Genomic DNA, 18,291 nt, shown 5'->3' with positions numbered 1-18,291 from the left:
AGTGTTTCTTAAATTCTGTTTTTCTTCATTGAAGTATAAAAGACATACAGCAAAGTATAAAAATCTCAAGAGCTCTATGCTCTTATGAATTCTGTGCTATATGAATTTTCCCAAAGTAAACACACGTATGTTAACAACAAAAAAATCAAGAAACAGAACATTAACAGCAACAAGCTCACCTCATGCTTCTTTTCAAGACCCTGTTTCAAATAGGGGTAACCAATTCTCTGACGTCCAACACCATATATTCATTTTGACCGTTCTTGGCATTTACATTTATGGAATCATACAGTATGTACTACTTTGTATCTTGCTTCATTTATTCAATATTATAGGTGAGAACATCCAAATCGTTGCAATTATTGTAATTAATTGAGTCTCACTGCTATATAATAAGTGACAATGCCACTATATATAAAAATATATTTATATAAATGTTATATATTTGTATCTACATAAATGTCATTATATATAAATATATTCATATAGATATATATTATATCTATATAAATGTCACTATATAAAAATATATTTATATCTATATAAATTATATAAATAATTTATTTTTAATTGTGGTAAAATACACATAACATAAAATTGACCATCTTAAACTTTTTTTAAAATTTTAGGCCAGGTGCAGTGGCTCATGCCTGTAATCCTAGAACCTTGGGAGGCCAAGGTGGGAGGATCACTTGAGGCCAGGTGTTTGAGACCAGCTCAGGCAACAAAGTGAGACCCCCGTCTTTATAAAAAATTAAAACTTGGCCAGATGTGGTGGGGTGCACCTATAGTCCCAGCTACTCAGTAGGCTGAGGAGGGAGGATTGCTTGAGCCCAGGAGTTTGAAGGTTACAGTGAGCTGATCACACTACTGCCCTCCAGCCTAAGTGACAAGACCCTGTCTCAAAAAAAATTTTTTTTGGAGATGGAGCCTTACTACGTTGCCCAGACCGAATGCAGTGGCTATTCACAGGCATGATCACAGCTCACTGCAGCCTCAAACTCCTGGTTTCATGCAATCCTCCTGGCTTAGCCTCCTGAGTAGCTGGGACTACAGGTGCATACCACCACACCTGGCTCCATGACCATCTTAAACATTTTTAAGCGTACAGTTCAGTAGTATTAAGTATATTCACACTCTTGTGCAATCATTACAAGCATCCATCTCGAAAACTCTCTTATCTTGCAAAACTGAAACTCTATACCCATTAAGCAGTAGTTCCCAATTCTCCCCTCTCCCTACCCCCTAAAACCACCATTTTACTTTCTGTCTCTATGAATTTGACTACTCTACGTGCCTCATGTAAGTGGAACCATACATTATCTGTCTTTTTGTGACTGGCTTGTTTCACTCAGTAGAGTCTCCTCACAGTTAACCCATGTTGTAGCACGTGTCGGATTTCTTTCTTTTTTAAGCCAGGATAATATTTCATTGTATTCACTTGTACTAGTTTTATCCTTTAATCATAAGTTCCTTAAGGGCAGAAGCTACATTTAATGCTTCTCTTTTATTCCCCATATATTATAGTGGTAATTACATTAAAAAGGTATTCAGTTACATTTTGATTAATATGCTGTAATAGTAAGAATCAAATGGATATTCAAAAAATTCCATTTTGCTATAGAATATAGTAATTTTACATCATATTTATTTACACAATCACATTTTGTTGATTACATATTAATTTCCATATCCAAGCACGTTCTGTCTGGGTAGTTGGGGAAAAATCTGCAACTTCAAAATATGCAATAAGAAAAGTTAAAACTGGGTCAGGCACGGTAGCTCACTCCTGTAACCCCAGCACTTTGAGAGGCCAAGGTGGGCAAATCACCTGAGGTCAGGAGTTCCAGACCAGCCTGGTCAACATGGCAGAACCCCGTCTCTGCTAAAAACATAAAAATTAGCCAGGTGTGGTGGCGCATGCCTGTAGTCCCAGCTACTTGGGAGGCTGAGGCACCAGAATCGCTTGAACCTGGGAGGCAGAGGTTGCAGCCATCCCACCACTGCACTCCAGCCTGGGCAACAGAGCGAGACTCTGCCTCAAAACACACACACACACACACACACACACACACACACACACACAGACAGAGAAAAGAAAAGTTAAAATTTACATATCCAAACATTATTCAAAGCACTCTACATATATTAATTTATGGGTACATGCCTATGAGTTAGATTATATTATTAGATAAATATACAAAAACAAATACACTGAGATGTTCAATGGTGTGCCCAATAGCTAATCTACTCATAAATGGGAAGTATGCTATTATAATTTTATAACAATAACATAAAGTAGGTTAGTCAACCTACTTCTACAATATTTAACATGATCCTTACCAGCATTTCTGGCCTAGTAGATTTCTTATCCATCTTCCCAATATCATAGCTTTGGCTATCATTAAAAAGGAAAAAAAAATATATAAAAACATATATCCATTTCAAATTACATATAATTTTCAAGATTATATATTACTAAGAAGACATGGCATAAGCATACTTTATTCCAACTTATCTGTTTTGCACTACAACAGATTATTATCCATATGATATAATGATATAAAGCAATACTTTCTAACTGGAGAAAACAATTTCCTTAGGAGATACCCAATAAATCAACACTACAATTATATTGATGCTTTTTTCCATTTGGCTATATATAGCATTAAATATATATAATATATGCTGCACTAAATAGGTATAATTTAATACACTCCCTTAAATATATAAAACTTAATATGCTACATTAAATATATATTTTTTACTGCATTAAATTATCATAATACATACTGCATTAAAATACAAGTGCATACAAGCTCTTAGTTGGCCATTTAAAGTTGAAGGAATATAAATATATATTTATTTATTAATGATTTACTTAGTTATTTTCGAGATGGAGTCTCATTCTGTCACCCAAGCTGGAGTGCAGTGGTGTGATCTCAACTCATTGCAACCTCCATCTCCCAAGTTCAAGTGATTCTCTCCTGCCTCAGCCTCCCGAGTAGCTGGGATTGCAGGACCTCATCACCATGCCTGGCTATTTTTTTTTTTTTTTTTGTATTTTTAGTAGAGATGGGGTTTCACCATGTTGGCCAGGTTGGTCTTGAACTCCTGAGCTCAAGTGATCCACCTGCCTCAGCCTCCCAAAGTGTTGGATTACAGGCACGAACCATCACACCCGGCCCCGAATAAATATAAATATATATTTAAAATAAAACAAATACAGTCGTTTGCACAGAAATAAACGCTTTAGTAATATTCATTGTCTCACACCACCCTTCTAAAGCACTATTAGTTCAATTTTGCAGCTGAATAAACCAATATAGAAATAAAATTATATCTGATATTTCCTAGATTGGTACTGAAAATGAGGGTGAGGGGTTGGGGAGTAGAGAAATTTGATTTTCAGTTCTCTGCTTTAATTACCAAACCATATTATCTATGGGACATTCCAATAACCACAAATAACATATTAATACTAGTTTCAAGGTTTCAAAACCTAATACCTACAAAGCAAACCAAAGATTATTCACCATAAAATTAGTATTCCAAGGGAGTATGTCAATAAAATCTTGGTGAACTGAACTAACTTGAAGACAATACTTTGAAATATTCCTTAAAAAAAAAACGAAAAAGCAAAACTCTAGGCCAATCGCAGTGGCTCACACCTGTAATTCCAGCACTTTGGGATGCTGAGGCGGTTGGATCACTTGAGGTCAGGAGTTTGAGACCAGCTTGGCCAACATGGCAAAACCCTGTCTCTATTAATAATACAAAAATTAGCCAGCGTGGTGGCACGTGCCTGTAATCTCAGCTACTTAGGAGACTGAGGCATGATTATCACTTGAACCTGGGAGTGGAGGTTGTAGTGAGCCATATCGTACCACTGCACTCCAGCCTAGGCGACAGAGTGAAACTGTGTCTCAATATAAATAAACAAATAAATAAAAACAAACATAAACTATAAATGACCCAGAACTACCAAACTGAGTTTTCAGACTGCTAACAAAGATATAATGCTGGCTTAGTCATTGTAAGCCCTATTTCATAGAGGTCTCCTTTAGTACATTAATCTTATACTTCCAGTTTTTTAAATAACCAGTGAGGGGTGGAACTTCTGCAATGGTGATATAAGGAGCTCTTTAGACACTCTCCCCAGTGAAACAACCACTCATCTGGAAAATTCATTAAAACAACCACTTAGTCTCCGAAAATTGAAATTGTCCTAAGGGCACATAGAAAATGGGAAAACATTTATTCATGAAAATAAACTAAATCTCAGTATAACCAGTGAGAGTCTATGGCATTTGAACTATAAACTGCTCCCGTCTATACTGGCTCCATGTGATGGAAGCTGCTCCAGATGGGTGCAGCCAAGAAGACAGGAATTCCCTCTCCCGACAGCTCCTAAAATCCTAGGCTATGGTTTCACCTGTGGAGGAGCAGGCTGCCAGAATATCTTGCCATTCTCAGGCCTGTGTCATGGAAGTGTTCTGGGCAAGTACAATGGAGAGGACTGGCATTTCTTTGCCCACTCAGCTCTCACTCTTAGGGTAAGGATTCTACCCCAAATATGACAGGTCAAGAATATTGAGATCCTGATCATCTTTACCCCAGTTGGCTCATCAGGCAGAGGTTACGTGTCAAAAGGGCACACTAAGATCAAGACCTACCGCCAAAATTTACTAATTTACTAATACAGTAGGGGTGCCATTTCAAGAGAAGCACGCCATGAGCCCAGTTCTAGTCGTGTGGCACAGAGGTTCTGACCAGAAGGAAAGAACAGAAGCAAAGAGGAAGAACTCTGCATCTCTTCCTGAGGGGACTGATGTATTTAAAACAGAGCATGGAGAAGATCATGTCTAAGGATATTGCTGAAAACAATGGGGATCTTGGTAGTGAGCAATTAAGAGGGAGCTGGTAGCTCCATGATAATAGTAGCAATAAGGGAAACAGTAGACCAACCAGAAGGTTACCAGAGAACCAGGGAAACAGCCAAGAAGAAAATCTCCGGGGTCACACTTACTTCTAGGGATCCAGAAGACAGTGCACATGTGCCATTCTGCACCCACTCACGCACAATCAGAGAAAGTGTTGGGGCAGACTAAAAAGCATTACCCAAGGCATACGCAGATCTATCAGCAAAGAACCTTGAGCCTGATTGGCTCAAGGGGCTTAAGCAGAACGTCTGACCAAACACCAACTGAAAATTAAGCTAAGATCCAGGGAAGCCAGCTTAAAAATCAAATCGACCTCATACTGATGGATCTGGAAGACTGTGCACATGCCCAAGACTATGCTTTCTTGGGTATGAGCAGAGAAAGAATCTACAAGCTATTAGTCCCTGACTGAGTTAGTCTCTCCCCGAACTATAAAAGCAGTCTCTAAACAAACACACATCCCACAGGAAAGGATGAAAAAATCTAACTGGCTAAGTGAGCTTAAGCACAGCCTTTGGCCAGTAAGTGAACTATGTGGATGCAGAGGTGACTCCATAGGAAGCCATGAAAAGATAAAAACAGGTGGAAAAATTCTGAGCAGGAATATTAGAGGCCACACAGTGTGGGGAAAATAAATTCCACCAAATTAGTCCAGCCAAGTGACTGAATAAATAAATGACTAAACAAACAATTTTTTAAAAAGCCCCAGAAAGAGAGGAAACAGCATCTAGACTTGCTACAATATATTTTCCAAAGTGTTTAGTGTTCAACAAAACATTGTAAGACATACAATTAAAAAATGTGACTTACACAGAAGAAAAAGAGCAAAAGAAACTTCCTTTGAGGAGGCCCAAATGTTGCACTGAATAGAAAGACTTCAAAGCAACTTTTATAATTATGTCCAAAGAATTTTTAAATATCATGTTTAAAAATTAAAGGAAGGTCTGATAACAACGACTCATTGTATGGTGAATATGAGTATATCAGTTAAGAGACAGAAATTATTTTTTTGAAAAGAAACAAATGGAAATTCTGGAGTTGAAAAGTACAATAACTGAAATGAAAAATTCAGTAGATTTGAGCAGGCAAAAGAAAGAATAAACTAACTTGAAGAGCAATAGAAATGATACAAATCTGAGGAACAAACATGAAAAAAATGAAGAAAAATGAACAGGGGCTCAGAAAAATGTAAGACACCATTAAGCACACCAACATATACATAATGAGAGTACCAGAGGAAGAAAAGAAAGAAAAGGACAAATAAATGTTCAAAGAAATGATGGTCTTAAAACTCCCCAAATTTGATGAAAAACAATAATCTACACATCCAAGAAGTTCAATGAAATTCAACAGGATAAGCGTTTAAAAAGCTACATCCAGACACATGATGAGTGAAAATTATTGAACATCAAAGATGAAGAGAAAATATTGAAAACAGTACGAGAAAAATTACTCATCACATGAACGGGAATAACAATAAGATTAACAGCTGACACCCCTCAGAGTTCATGGAGTACAGAAGGCAAAAAGGATGCATTCAAAAATCTGTGAAATTAGAATCCTATATCTAGAAAAGCTATCTTTCAAAATTAAGAGTAAATAAATACATTCCCAGGTAAACAAAAAGTGAGAGAATTTCTTGTTAGCCAATCTGTCTTATAAGAAATACAAAAGAAATATTCTTCATGCTGAAAGCAAGTGACACTAAAGAAAAATTTGAATTCATATGAAAAATAAACAGTGATAGTAATTATGGAGGTAATTAAAAAAGAAAGTATGATTATATATATCTTCTACTTTCCTTAATTCATTTAAAAAGCAATTGTGTAAAAAAATTCCTAAGGTGTATTAGTGGGGCATAACATTTGTAATATGTTCGATAACAATAACACAAAGGAGTAGATGGGGTGGGAAAGAAATTCAGGAAATTATACCAGATGGTAATTCAAATCTAAAAGAAGAAATGAAGTGAACCAAAAGTTATAAGAAGGTTGAAAATTTAAAAACACAATAAATATGTTGTGTTCTCTTTTATCTCTAATCTTCTTTAAAATACATAAGATTTTGCAAAGCAATAATTATAACCATGCATTATTGAGTTTTTAAACATATATAGACATAGTAAGTATAATAATAATCACCAAAAAAGAAAAGAGAATAAAGCTATGTAGTAGTAAAGATTTTATCACCTGAAGTCAGGAGTTCGAGACCAGCCTGGCCAACATGGAGAAACCCCTTCTGTACCAAAAATACAAAAATTAGCCGGGTGTGGTGGCGCAAGCCTGTAATCCCAGCTGTTTGGGAGGCTGAGGCAAGAGAATCGCTTGAACCCAGGTGGCAGAGGTTGCAGTGAGCTGAGATCGCACCACTGCACCCCAGCCTGGGTGACAGAGCAAGACTCTGTCTTTAAAAAAAAAAAAAAAAAAAAAAAGACAAGAAAATGTAATCCAAAAAATGTTACACAATTTAAAATAGTATACTATAAAATATTCACCTAAGACCAGCAATTCCAGAGGTGGAACAAGACGACGGAATAGAAGGCTCCACCAGTTATCCCTCCTGCTGCAAGGACACCAATTTAACAACTATCTACACAAAAAAAGCATCTTCCTAAGAACCAGAAATCAGATGTGCATTCACAGTACCTGGTTTTAACTTGCTAAAAGAGGCACTAAAGAGGTAGAAAAACAGTCTTGAATCGTAGAAGCCACCCTTCCCCCCATTCCCTGGCAGTGGCGGTGTGGTGCAAAGACCATTGCTGTGTGCTGGGGGAAGGAGAGCACAACAATTCTGAGGCATTGACCTCACTGCTGCTCCGTTATAGCATAAAGAAAAGCAGGACCAAGCTCAGCTGACGCCTGTCCGTGGAGGGAGTGTTTAAACCAGCCCGAACCAGAAAGGAATTGCTGATCTAGCAGACAAACCTTGAGTTCCCACAAGCCCCGCCACCGTGGGCTAAAGTACTGTGGGACTCTAAATGAACTTCAAGGCAGCCTAGGCCACAAAGACTGCAACTCCTAGGAGAGTCCTAGTGCTGAACTAAACCCAGAGACACTGGAATTGTTGGGGCGGGTAGGGGGGGAGTGGGGAGGGCATGCAAACTACTGAGACACCAGCCAGGGTGGCTAGAGAGTGCTGACATCACCTCTCTCCTAACCTCAGGCTGCACAGCTCAACATGACTCCAAAAGACACCACTTCCTTCCACTTGAGAGGAAATGGAAGAGTGGGGAGAACTTTGTCTTGCATCTTGGATACCAGCTCAGCCACAGTAGGACAGGGCATGGGTCAGGGTTGTGAGGCCCCCTTTCAGGCCCTAGATCCTGGACATTTCTGAACAAATCCTGGGCCAGTAGGGAACCCACTGCCTTGAAGGGAAGGACCCAGTTCTGGCATCATTCATCATCTGCTAACCAAAGAGCCCGTGGGCCCTGAATAACCAATAGCGATACCCAAGTACTACATCAAGGGCATTAGGTGAGCCTCAGACTGGCTGGCTTCAGGTGAGACTCAGCACATTACTAGCTGTGGTGGCTATGGGGCAAAACTCCTTCTGCTTCAGAAAAACAGGGGGAAAAGTAAAGGGGACTGTGTCTTGCATTTTGAATACCAGCTCAACCACAGCAGGACAGGGCAAGGATCAGGGTTGTGAGGCCTCCTCTCCAGGTCCTAGCTCCCAGACATTTCTGCAGAAACCCTGGGTCAGAAGAGAACCCTCTTTCTTGAAGGGAAGGACCTAGTTCTAGAATCATTCATCACCTGCTAACCAAAGAGCCCTTGGGCCCTGAAAAACCAGCAGTGATACTCAGGTACTACGTCAAGGACCTTGGGCGAGACCCTGAGACTTGCTGACTTCAGGTGAGACTCAACACATTCCCAGCTGTGGTGGCTTCAGGGAGAAACTCTTCTGCTTCAGAAAAATAGAGGGAAAAGTAAAGGGAACTGTGTCTTGCATCTTAGGTACCAGCTCAGCCACAGGGGAGTAGAGCACCAAGCAAGCTCTTAGGGTCCCCAATGCCAGGATTGGCTCTTGAATGGCATTTCTGGACCTGCTGTGAGTGAGAAGGGAGCCAGGTGCCATGAAGGGTGAGTCCCAGACCAGGCAGCATTCATCAAAAGCTGACTGAAGAGCCCTTGGACCTTAAGGAAACAGTAGTCAGCAGTAGTCAGGCAGTACTCCTTGTGGCCTGGGATGGCAGTTGCCACAAGATGAGGTTCCTCTGCCTTTGGAAAGGGGGAGGGAAGAGTGGGAGGGATTGCATCTTGTGGTTTAACTGACAGCTCAGTCACAGTAAAATATAATAGAGCACCAGGTAAACATCTAAGGTTTCTGACTCTAGTCCCTGGCTCCCAAATGGCACTTCTGTACTCTCCTGTGGTGTGGGAGAACACACTGCCCTGAAGGGAAGAACACAGGCCTAGCTGGCTTTGCCACCTACTGACTATAGAGCCCCAGGGTCTTGAGCAAACATAGGTGGTAGGTAGAGAGTGGTTACAGCACACCTTGGGTGAAACCCAGTGCTGTGCTGGCTTCAGCATGACCCAGCACAGTCAAAGTGGTAGTGCTTGTGTCACTAAACCCCAAGTTTCAGGTAGCTCGAGGGAGGGAGGGAGGGAGAGAGGGAGAGAGGGGGGGAGAGAGAGAGAGAGAGAGAGAGAGAGAGAGAGAGAGAGAGAGAGAGAGACTCTATTTGTTTAGGAGAAAGTAAGGGAAGAAAACAAGAGCCTCTGCTTGGTAATCCAGAGAATTCTCCCATATCTTGCCCAAGACCATCAAGGGAGTACCTCTACATGTATACAAGAACCACAGCATTAGTGGGCTTGGGATGCCCCCTAAAACAGATACAGCGCAGATCACAACACCCAAGTCCTTTTGAATATGGGGAAAGCCTTCCCAAGAAGGGTGGATACAAACAAGCCAAGACTGTGAAGTCTAAAACAAATACCTAACACTAAAATGCCCAGACACTGAAGAACATCTACAAGTATCAAGACAATCTGGGAATACATGGCCACATCAAGTAAAATGAGGCACCAGAAACCAATCCTGGAGACAGAGATATGTGACCTTTGAGACAGGGAACTGAAAGTAGCTGTTTTGAGGAAACTTGAAGAACTTCAAGATAACACAGAGAAGGGATTCAGATTCCTATCAGATAAACTTAACAAAAATTTGTTAAGTTTTAACAGACAAATTTATTTGAAATTAAAAGAATAAAGCAAAAATTCTGGAGTTGTAAACTGCAACTGGCATACTGAAAAAGACTACATCAGAATCTTTAAATAGCAGAATTGATCAAGTAGAAGAAAGAATTAGTGAGCTTGAAGACAGGCTATTTGAAAACACACGGTCAGAGGAGACAAAGGAAAAAAGAATAAAAAACAATGAAGCAGACCTACAAGATCTAGAAAATAGCCTCAAAAGGGCAAATCTAAGCATCATTGGCCTTAAAGAGGAAGCAGAGAGAGAGATAAGGTTAGAAAGTTTATTCAAAGTGGGGAGGCTTCCAAGATGGTCGAATAAAAACAGCTCCGGTCCGCAACTCCCAGCGAGATCAATGCACAAGATGGATGATTTCTGCATTTCCAACTGAGGGTCCTGGTTTATCTCATTGGGACTGGTTAGACAGTGGGTGCAGCCCATGGAGGGCGAACCAAAGCAGGGCAGCGCATTGCCTCGCCTCACCCGGGAAGCACAAGGGGTCTGGGGACTTTCCTTTCCTAGCCAGGGGAAGCCATGACAGTCTGTACCTGGAGGAATGGTATACTCCTGCCCAAATACTGTGCTTTTCCCACAGTCTTCATAACCGGCAGACCAGGAAGTTCCCTCCTATGCCTGGTTTGGCAGGTCCCATGCCCAAGGAGCCTTGCTCACTGCTAGCACAGCATCTAAGATCAACCTGTGACTCTGCAACTTGGTGGGGGGAGGGATGTCCGCCATTGCTGAGGCTTGAGTAAGCAATTTTGTGCTCACTGTGTAAACAAAGAGGCCAGGAAGCTCGAACTGGGCAGAGCCCACCTCAACTCAGCAAGGCCTACTGCCTTGCTGTAGATTCCACCTCTGTGGGCAGGGCATAGCAGAACAAAAGGCAGCAGATAGCTTTGGCAGACCTAAATGTCCCTGTCTAACAGCTCTGAAGAGAGCAGTGGCTCTCCCACCATGGCGTTTGAACTCAGAGAACAGACAGACCGCCTCCTCAAGTGGGTCCCAGACCCCTGTGGAGCCTGACTGGGAGACACCTCCCAGTAGAAGCCAACAGACACCTCACACAGATGGGTGCCCCTCTGGGACGAAGCTTCCAGAGGAAGGATCAAGCAGCAATATTTGCTATTCTGCAGCCTCCGTGGGTGATCCCAGGCAAACAGGGTCTGGAGTGGACCTCCAGCAAACTCCAACAGACCTGCAGCTGAGGGGCTCCACTGTTAGAAGGAAAACTAACAAACAGGAAGGAATAGCATCAACATCAACAAAAAGGACATCTACACCAAAACCCCATCTGTAGGTCACCAACATCAAAGACCAAAGGTAGATAAAACCACAAAGATGGGGAGAAACCAGAGCAGAAAAGCTGAAAATTCCAAAAACCAGAGTGCCTCTTCTCCCCCAAAGGATTGCAGCTCCTCACCAGCAAAGGAATGAAACCAGATGGAGAATGAGTTTGACGAGTTGACAGATGTAGGCTTCAGAAGGTTGGTAATAAAAAATTTCTCCAAGTTAAAGAAGCATGTTTTAACCCATCACAAAGAAGCTAAAAATCTTGAAAAAAGGTTAGACAAATGGCTAACTAGAATAAACAGTGTAGAAAAGACCTTAAATGACCTGATGGAGCTGAAAACCACAGCACCAAAACTTCGTTACACATGCACAAGCTTCAAGAGCTGATTCGATCAAGTGGAAGGAAGGATATCAGTGATTGAAGATCAAATTAATGAAATAAAGCGAGAAAACAAAGTTAGAGAAAAAAGAGTGAAAAGAAACAGACAAAGCCTCCAAGAAATATGGGACTATGTGAAAAGACCAAATCTACGTTTGATTGGTGTACCTGAAAGTGATGGGGAGAATGGATCTAAATCAGAAAACACTCTTCAGGATATTATCCAGGAGAATTTCCCCCACCTAGCAAGGCAGGCCAACATTCAAATTCAAGAAGTACAGAGAATACCACAAAGATGCTCCTCGAGAAGAGCAACCCCAAGACACATAATTGTCAGATTAACCAAAGTTGAAATGAAGGAAAATATGTTAAGCGCAGCCAGAAGGAAAGGTCGGGTTACCCACAAAGGGAAGCCTATCTGATGAACAATGGATCTCTCGGCACAAGCCCTACGAGCCAGAAGAGAGTGGGGCCCAATATTCAACATTCTTAAAGAAAAGAATTTTAAACCCAGAATTTCATATCCAGCCAAACTAAGCTTCATAAGTGAAGGAGAAATAAAATCCTTTACAGACAAGCAAATGCTGAGACATTTTGTCACCACCAGGCCTACCTTACAAGAGCTCCTGAAGGAAGCACTAAACATGGAAAGGAACGACTGGTACCAGCCACTGCAAAAGCATGCCAAATTGTAAAGACCATCGATGCTATGAAGGAACTACATCAATTAATGGGCAAAATAACCAGCTAACATCATAATGACAGGATCAAATTCACACACAACAATATTAACCTTCAATGTAAATGGGTTAAATACCCCAATTAAAAGACACAGACTGGCAAATTGGATAAAGAGTCAAGACCCATCAATGTGTTGTATTCAGGAGACCTCTCTCACGTGAACAGACACACATAGGCTCAAAATAAAGAGATGGAGGAAGACCTACCAAGCAAATGGAAAGAAAAAGAAAAAGCCCAGGTTGTAATCCTAGTCTCTGATAAAACACACTTTAAACCAACAAAGATCAAAAGAGACAAAGAAGGCCATTACATAATGGTAACAGGATCAATTCAAGAAGAAGAGCTAACTATCCTAAATATATATGCAACCAATACAGGAGCACCCAGATTCACAAAGCAAGTTCTTGCAGACCTACAAAGAGACTTAGACTCACACACAATAATAATGGGAGACTGTAACACACCACTGTCAATATTAGATCAATGAGACAGAAGGTTAACAAGGATATCCAGGACTTGAACTCAGCTCTGGACCAAACAGGCCTAATGGACATCTACAGAACTCTCCACCCCACATCAACAGAATATACATTATTCTCAGCACCACATCGCACTTATTCCAAAATTGACCACATAATTGGAAGTAAAACACTCCTCAGCAAATGCAAAAGAAAAGAAATCACAACAGTCTCTCAGAACACAGTGCAATCAAATTAGAACTCAGGATTAAGAAACTCACTAAAAACACACAACTACATGGAAACTGAACAACCTGCTCTTGAATGACTACTGGATAAATAACAAAATGAAGGCAGAAATAAAGATGTTCTTTGAAACCAATGAGAACAAAGACACAATGTACCAGAATCAATGGGACACATTTAAAGCAGTGTGTAGAGGGAAATTTATAGCACTAAATGTCCACAAGAGAAACCAGGAAAGATCTATAATTGACACCCTAACATCATAATTAAAAGAACTAGAGAAGCAAAAGCAAACAAATTCAAAAGCTAGCAGAAGGTAAGAAATAACTAAGATCAGAGCAGAACTGAAGGAGATAGAGACGCAAAAAATCCTTAAAAAAAATCAATGAACCCAGGAGCTGGTTTTCTGAAAATCAACAAAATAGACCACTAGCAAGACTAACAAAGAAGAAAAGAGAGAAGAATCAAATAGATGCAATAAACAATGATAAAGGGGACATCACCACTAATCCCACAGAATACAAACTACCATCAGAGAATACTATAAACACTTCTACGCAAATAAACCAGAAAATCTAGAAGAAATGGATAAATTCCTGGACACATACACCCTCCCAAGACTAAACCAGGAAGAAGTTGAATCTCTGAATAGACAAATAACAGGCTCTGAAATTGAGGCAATAATTAATAGCCTACCAACCAAAAAAAGTCCAGGACCAGACGGATTCACAGCCAAATTCTACCACAGCTACAAAGAGGAGCTGGTACCATTCCTTCTGAAACAATTCCAATCAATAGAAAAAGAGGGAATCCTCCCTAACCCATTTTATGAGGCCAACATCATCCTATACAAAAGCCTGGCAGAGACACAACAAAAAAAGAGAATTTTAGACCAATATCCCTGATGAACATCGATGCGAAAATCCATGATAAAATACTGGCAAACCGAATCCAGTAGCACATCAAAAAGCTTATCTACCATGATCAAGTCAGCTTCACACCTGGGATGCAAGGCTGGTTCACCATACGCAAATCAATAAATGTAATCCATCACATAAGCAGAACCGACAACAAAAACCACATGATTATCTCAATAGATGCAGCAAAGGCCTTTGACAAAATTCAACAGCACTTCATGCTAAAAACTCTCAATTAACTAAGTATTGATGGGACGTATTTCAAAATAATAAGAGCTATTTACGACAGACCCACAGCCAGTATCATATTGAATGGGCAAAAACTGGAAGCATTCCCTTTGAAAACCGGCACAAGACAAGGATGCCCTCTGTCACCACTCCTATTCAACATCATGTTGGAAGTTCTGGCCAGGGCAATCAGGCAGGAGAAAGAAATAAAGCGTATTCCATTAGGAAAAGAGGAAGTCAAATTGTCTCTGTTTGCAGATGGCATGATTGTATATTTAGAAAACCCCATCGTCTCAGCCCAAAACATCCTTAAACTGATAAATAACTTCAGCAAAGTCTCAGGATATAAAATCAATGTGCAAAAATCACAAGCATTCCTATACACCAAGTACAAACAAACAGACAGCCAAATCATTCACAATTACTACAAAGAGAATATAATACCTAGGAATCCAGCTTACAAGGGAGGTGAAGGACCTCTTCAAGGAGAACTACAAGCCACTGCTCACTGGGTATATACCCAAAGGATTATAAATCATGCTGCTATAAAGACACATGCACACGTATGTTTACTGCGGCACTCTTCACAATAGCAAAGACTTGGAATCAACCCAAATGTCCATCAGTGACAGACTGGATTGAGAAAATGTGGCACATATACACCATGGAATACTATGCAGCCATAAAAAAGGATGAGTTTGTGTCCTTTGTAGGGACATGGATGCAGCTGGAAACCATCATTCTCAGCAAACTATCACAAGAACAGAAAACCAAACACCACATGTTCTCACTCATAGGTGGGAAGTGAACAATGAGATCACTTGGACTCGGGAAGGGGAACATCACACACCGGGGCCTATCATGGGGAGGAAGGAGGGGGGAGGGATTGCATTGGGAGTTATACCTAATGTAAATGACGAGTTGATGGGTGCTGACGAGTTGATGGGTGCAGCACAGCAACATGGCACAAGTATACATATGTAACAAACCTGCACATTATGCACATGTACCCTAGAACTTAAAGTATAATAATAATAATAAATAAATAAATTTAAAAAAAAGAAATAAAAGAGGACACAAACAAATGGAAGAACATTCCATACTCACGGATAGGAAGAATCAATATCGTGAAAATGGCCATACTGCCAAGGTAACCTATAGATTCAATGCCATCCCCATCAAGCTACCAATTATTTTCTTCACTGAACTGGAAAAAACTACTTTAAAGTTCATATGGAACCAAAAAAGAGCCTGCATAGCCAAGACAATCCTATGCAAAAAGAACAAAGCTGGAGGCATCACACTACCTGACTTCAAACTATACTACAAGGCTACAGTAACCAAAATGCATGATACTGGCACCAAAACAGATACATAGACCAATGGAACAGAACAGAGGCCTCAGAAATAACACCACACATCTACAATCATCTGATCTTTGACAAACCTGACAAAAACAAGCAATGAGGAAAGGATTCCCTATTTAATAAATGGTGCTGGGAAAACTGGCTAGCCATATGCAGAAAATTGAAACTGGATCCCTTCTTTACACCTTACACAAATATTAATGCAAGATGGATTAAAGACTTAAACATAAGACCTAAAACCATAAAAACCCTAGAAGAAAACCTAGGTAATACCATTCAGGACATAGGCATGGGCAAAGACTTCATGACTAAAACACCAAAAGCAATGGCAACAAAAGCCAAAATCGACAAATGGGATCTAATTGAACTAAAGAGCTTCTGCACAGCAAAAGAAACTATCATCAAGTGAACAGGCAACCTACAGAATAGGAGAAAATTTTTGCAATCTACCCATCTGACAAAGGGCTAATATCCAGAATCTACAAAGAACTCAAACAAATTTACAAAAAAACAACAACTCCTCCATCGAAAAGTGGGCAAAGGATATGAACAGACACTTCTCAAAAGAAGACATTAATGCAGCCAACAGACACATGAAAAAATGCTCATCATCACTGGCCATCAGAGAAATGCAAATCAAAACCACAATGAGATACCATCTCACACCAGTTAGAATGGTGATCATTAAAAGGTCAGGAAACAACAGATGCTAGAGAGGATGTGGAGAAATAGGAACGCTTTTACACTGTTGGTAGGAGTGTAAACTAGTTCAACCATTGTGGAAGGCAGCGTGGCAATTCCTCAAGGATCTAGAACTAGAAATACCATTTGACCCAGCGATCCCATTACTGGGTATATACCCAAAGGATTATAAATTGTGCTGCTATAAAGACACATGCACACATCTATTTATTGTGGCACTATTCACAATAGCAAAGACCTGGAACCAACCCAAATGTCCATCAATGATAGACTGGATTAAGAAAATGTGCACATATACACCATGCAACACTATGCAGCCATAAAAAGGATGAGTTCATGTCCTTTGTAGGGACATGGATGAAGCTGGACCATCATTCTCAGCAAACTATCACAAGGACAGAAAACCAAACACCGCATGTTCTCGCTCATAAGTGGGCGTTGATCAATGAGAACACATGGACATAAGGCAGGGAACATCATACAATAGCATTAAGAGAAATGCCTAATGTAAACGACAAGTTGATGGGTGCAGCAAACCAACATGGCACATGTATACCTATGTAACAAACCTGCACGTTGTGCACATGTACCCTAGAACTTAAAGTATAATAAAAAAAGAAAGTTTATTCAAAGGGATAATAACAGAGAACTTCCCAAACCTAGAAAGAGATATCAATATCCAAATACAAAGCGGTTATAGAACACCAGATTTAACCCAAAGAACGCTACCTCAAGATATTTAATAACCAAACTCCTAAAGCCCGAGAATAAAGAAAGGATCCTAAAAGCAGTAAGAGAAAAGAAAAAAATAACATACAATGGAGCTCCAGTACATCAAGCAGACTTTTCAATGGCAACCTGACAGGACAGGAGACAGTAGCATGACATATTTAAACTGTTGAAGGAAAAGAACTTTTATCCTAAAATAGTATATCCAGCAAAAATATCCTTTAAACATGAAGGAGAAATGAAAACTTTCCCAGACAAACAAAAGCTGAGGAATTTCATCAACACCAGACCTGTCCTGCAAGAAATGCTGAAGAGAGTACTTCAATCAGAAAGAAAAGGATGTTCATGAGCAATAAGTAATCATTTGAAGGTACGAAACTCACTGGCAATACTAAGTACACAGAAAAACACAGAATATTATGACACTGTAACTGTGGTGTGCAAACTACTTTTATATTAAGTAGAAAGACTAAATAACGAACTAATCAAAAATAATAACTACAACAACTTTTCAAGACATAGACAGTACAATAAGATATAAACAGGAAAAAAAGTTTAAAAGCAGGGAGTCGAAGCTCCTAAAGCAGGGACCAGGCCGCACAGCAGGAGGTGAGTGGCGGGCGAGTGAGCATTACTGCCTGAGCTCCACCTTCTGGCAGATCAGCAGCAGCATTAGATTATCATAGGAGCACGAACCCTATTGTGAACTGTGAATGCAAGGGATCTAGGCTGCACACTCCTTATGAGGATCTACTACCTAATGATCTGAGATGAAAGAGTTTCATCCAGAAACCCTTCCCCCTCGCCAATCCCCCACCCCTGCTCCATGGAAAAATTGTCTTCCATGAAACCGGTCCCTGGTGCCAAAAAGGTTGACGACCGCTGCCTTAAAGAACTAAAATGAGGGTCAGGTGTGATGGCTCATGCCTGTAATCCCAGCACTTTGGGAGGCTGAGGGGGCAGATCACTTGAACTCAGGAGTCCGAGACCAGCCTGAGCAACATGGAAAAATCCCGTCTCTACAAAAAAATACAAAAATTAGTCAAGTATGGTGGTGCGTGCCTGTACTCCCAGCAACTCAGGAGG

The 18,291-nt window shown here is 40.3% G+C and overlaps 1 protein-coding gene across 2 annotated transcripts in view; it reads right to left on the bottom strand.

The window, feature by feature from the left end:
- Positions 1 to 18,291, bottom strand: part of TEX11 (testis expressed 11) — a 348,904-nt gene that overhangs the window by 196,603 nt on the left and 134,010 nt on the right. For both annotated transcript variants that reach the window (XM_007992000.3, XM_037988900.2), the window contains one exon: positions 2,344 to 2,398. In XM_007992000.3, the coding sequence (XP_007990191.1) occupies positions 2,344 to 2,398 (55 nt within the window). The remainder of the gene's footprint in view (positions 1 to 2,343; positions 2,399 to 18,291) is intronic.

Source organism: Chlorocebus sabaeus, chromosome X, assembly GCF_047675955.1.
Source record: "Chlorocebus sabaeus isolate Y175 chromosome X, mChlSab1.0.hap1, whole genome shotgun sequence".
Taxonomy (NCBI): domain Eukaryota; kingdom Metazoa; phylum Chordata; class Mammalia; order Primates; family Cercopithecidae; genus Chlorocebus; species Chlorocebus sabaeus.
The sequence above is the reverse complement of the archived record's forward strand: the minus strand, read 5'-3'. Positions and strand labels throughout refer to the sequence as shown.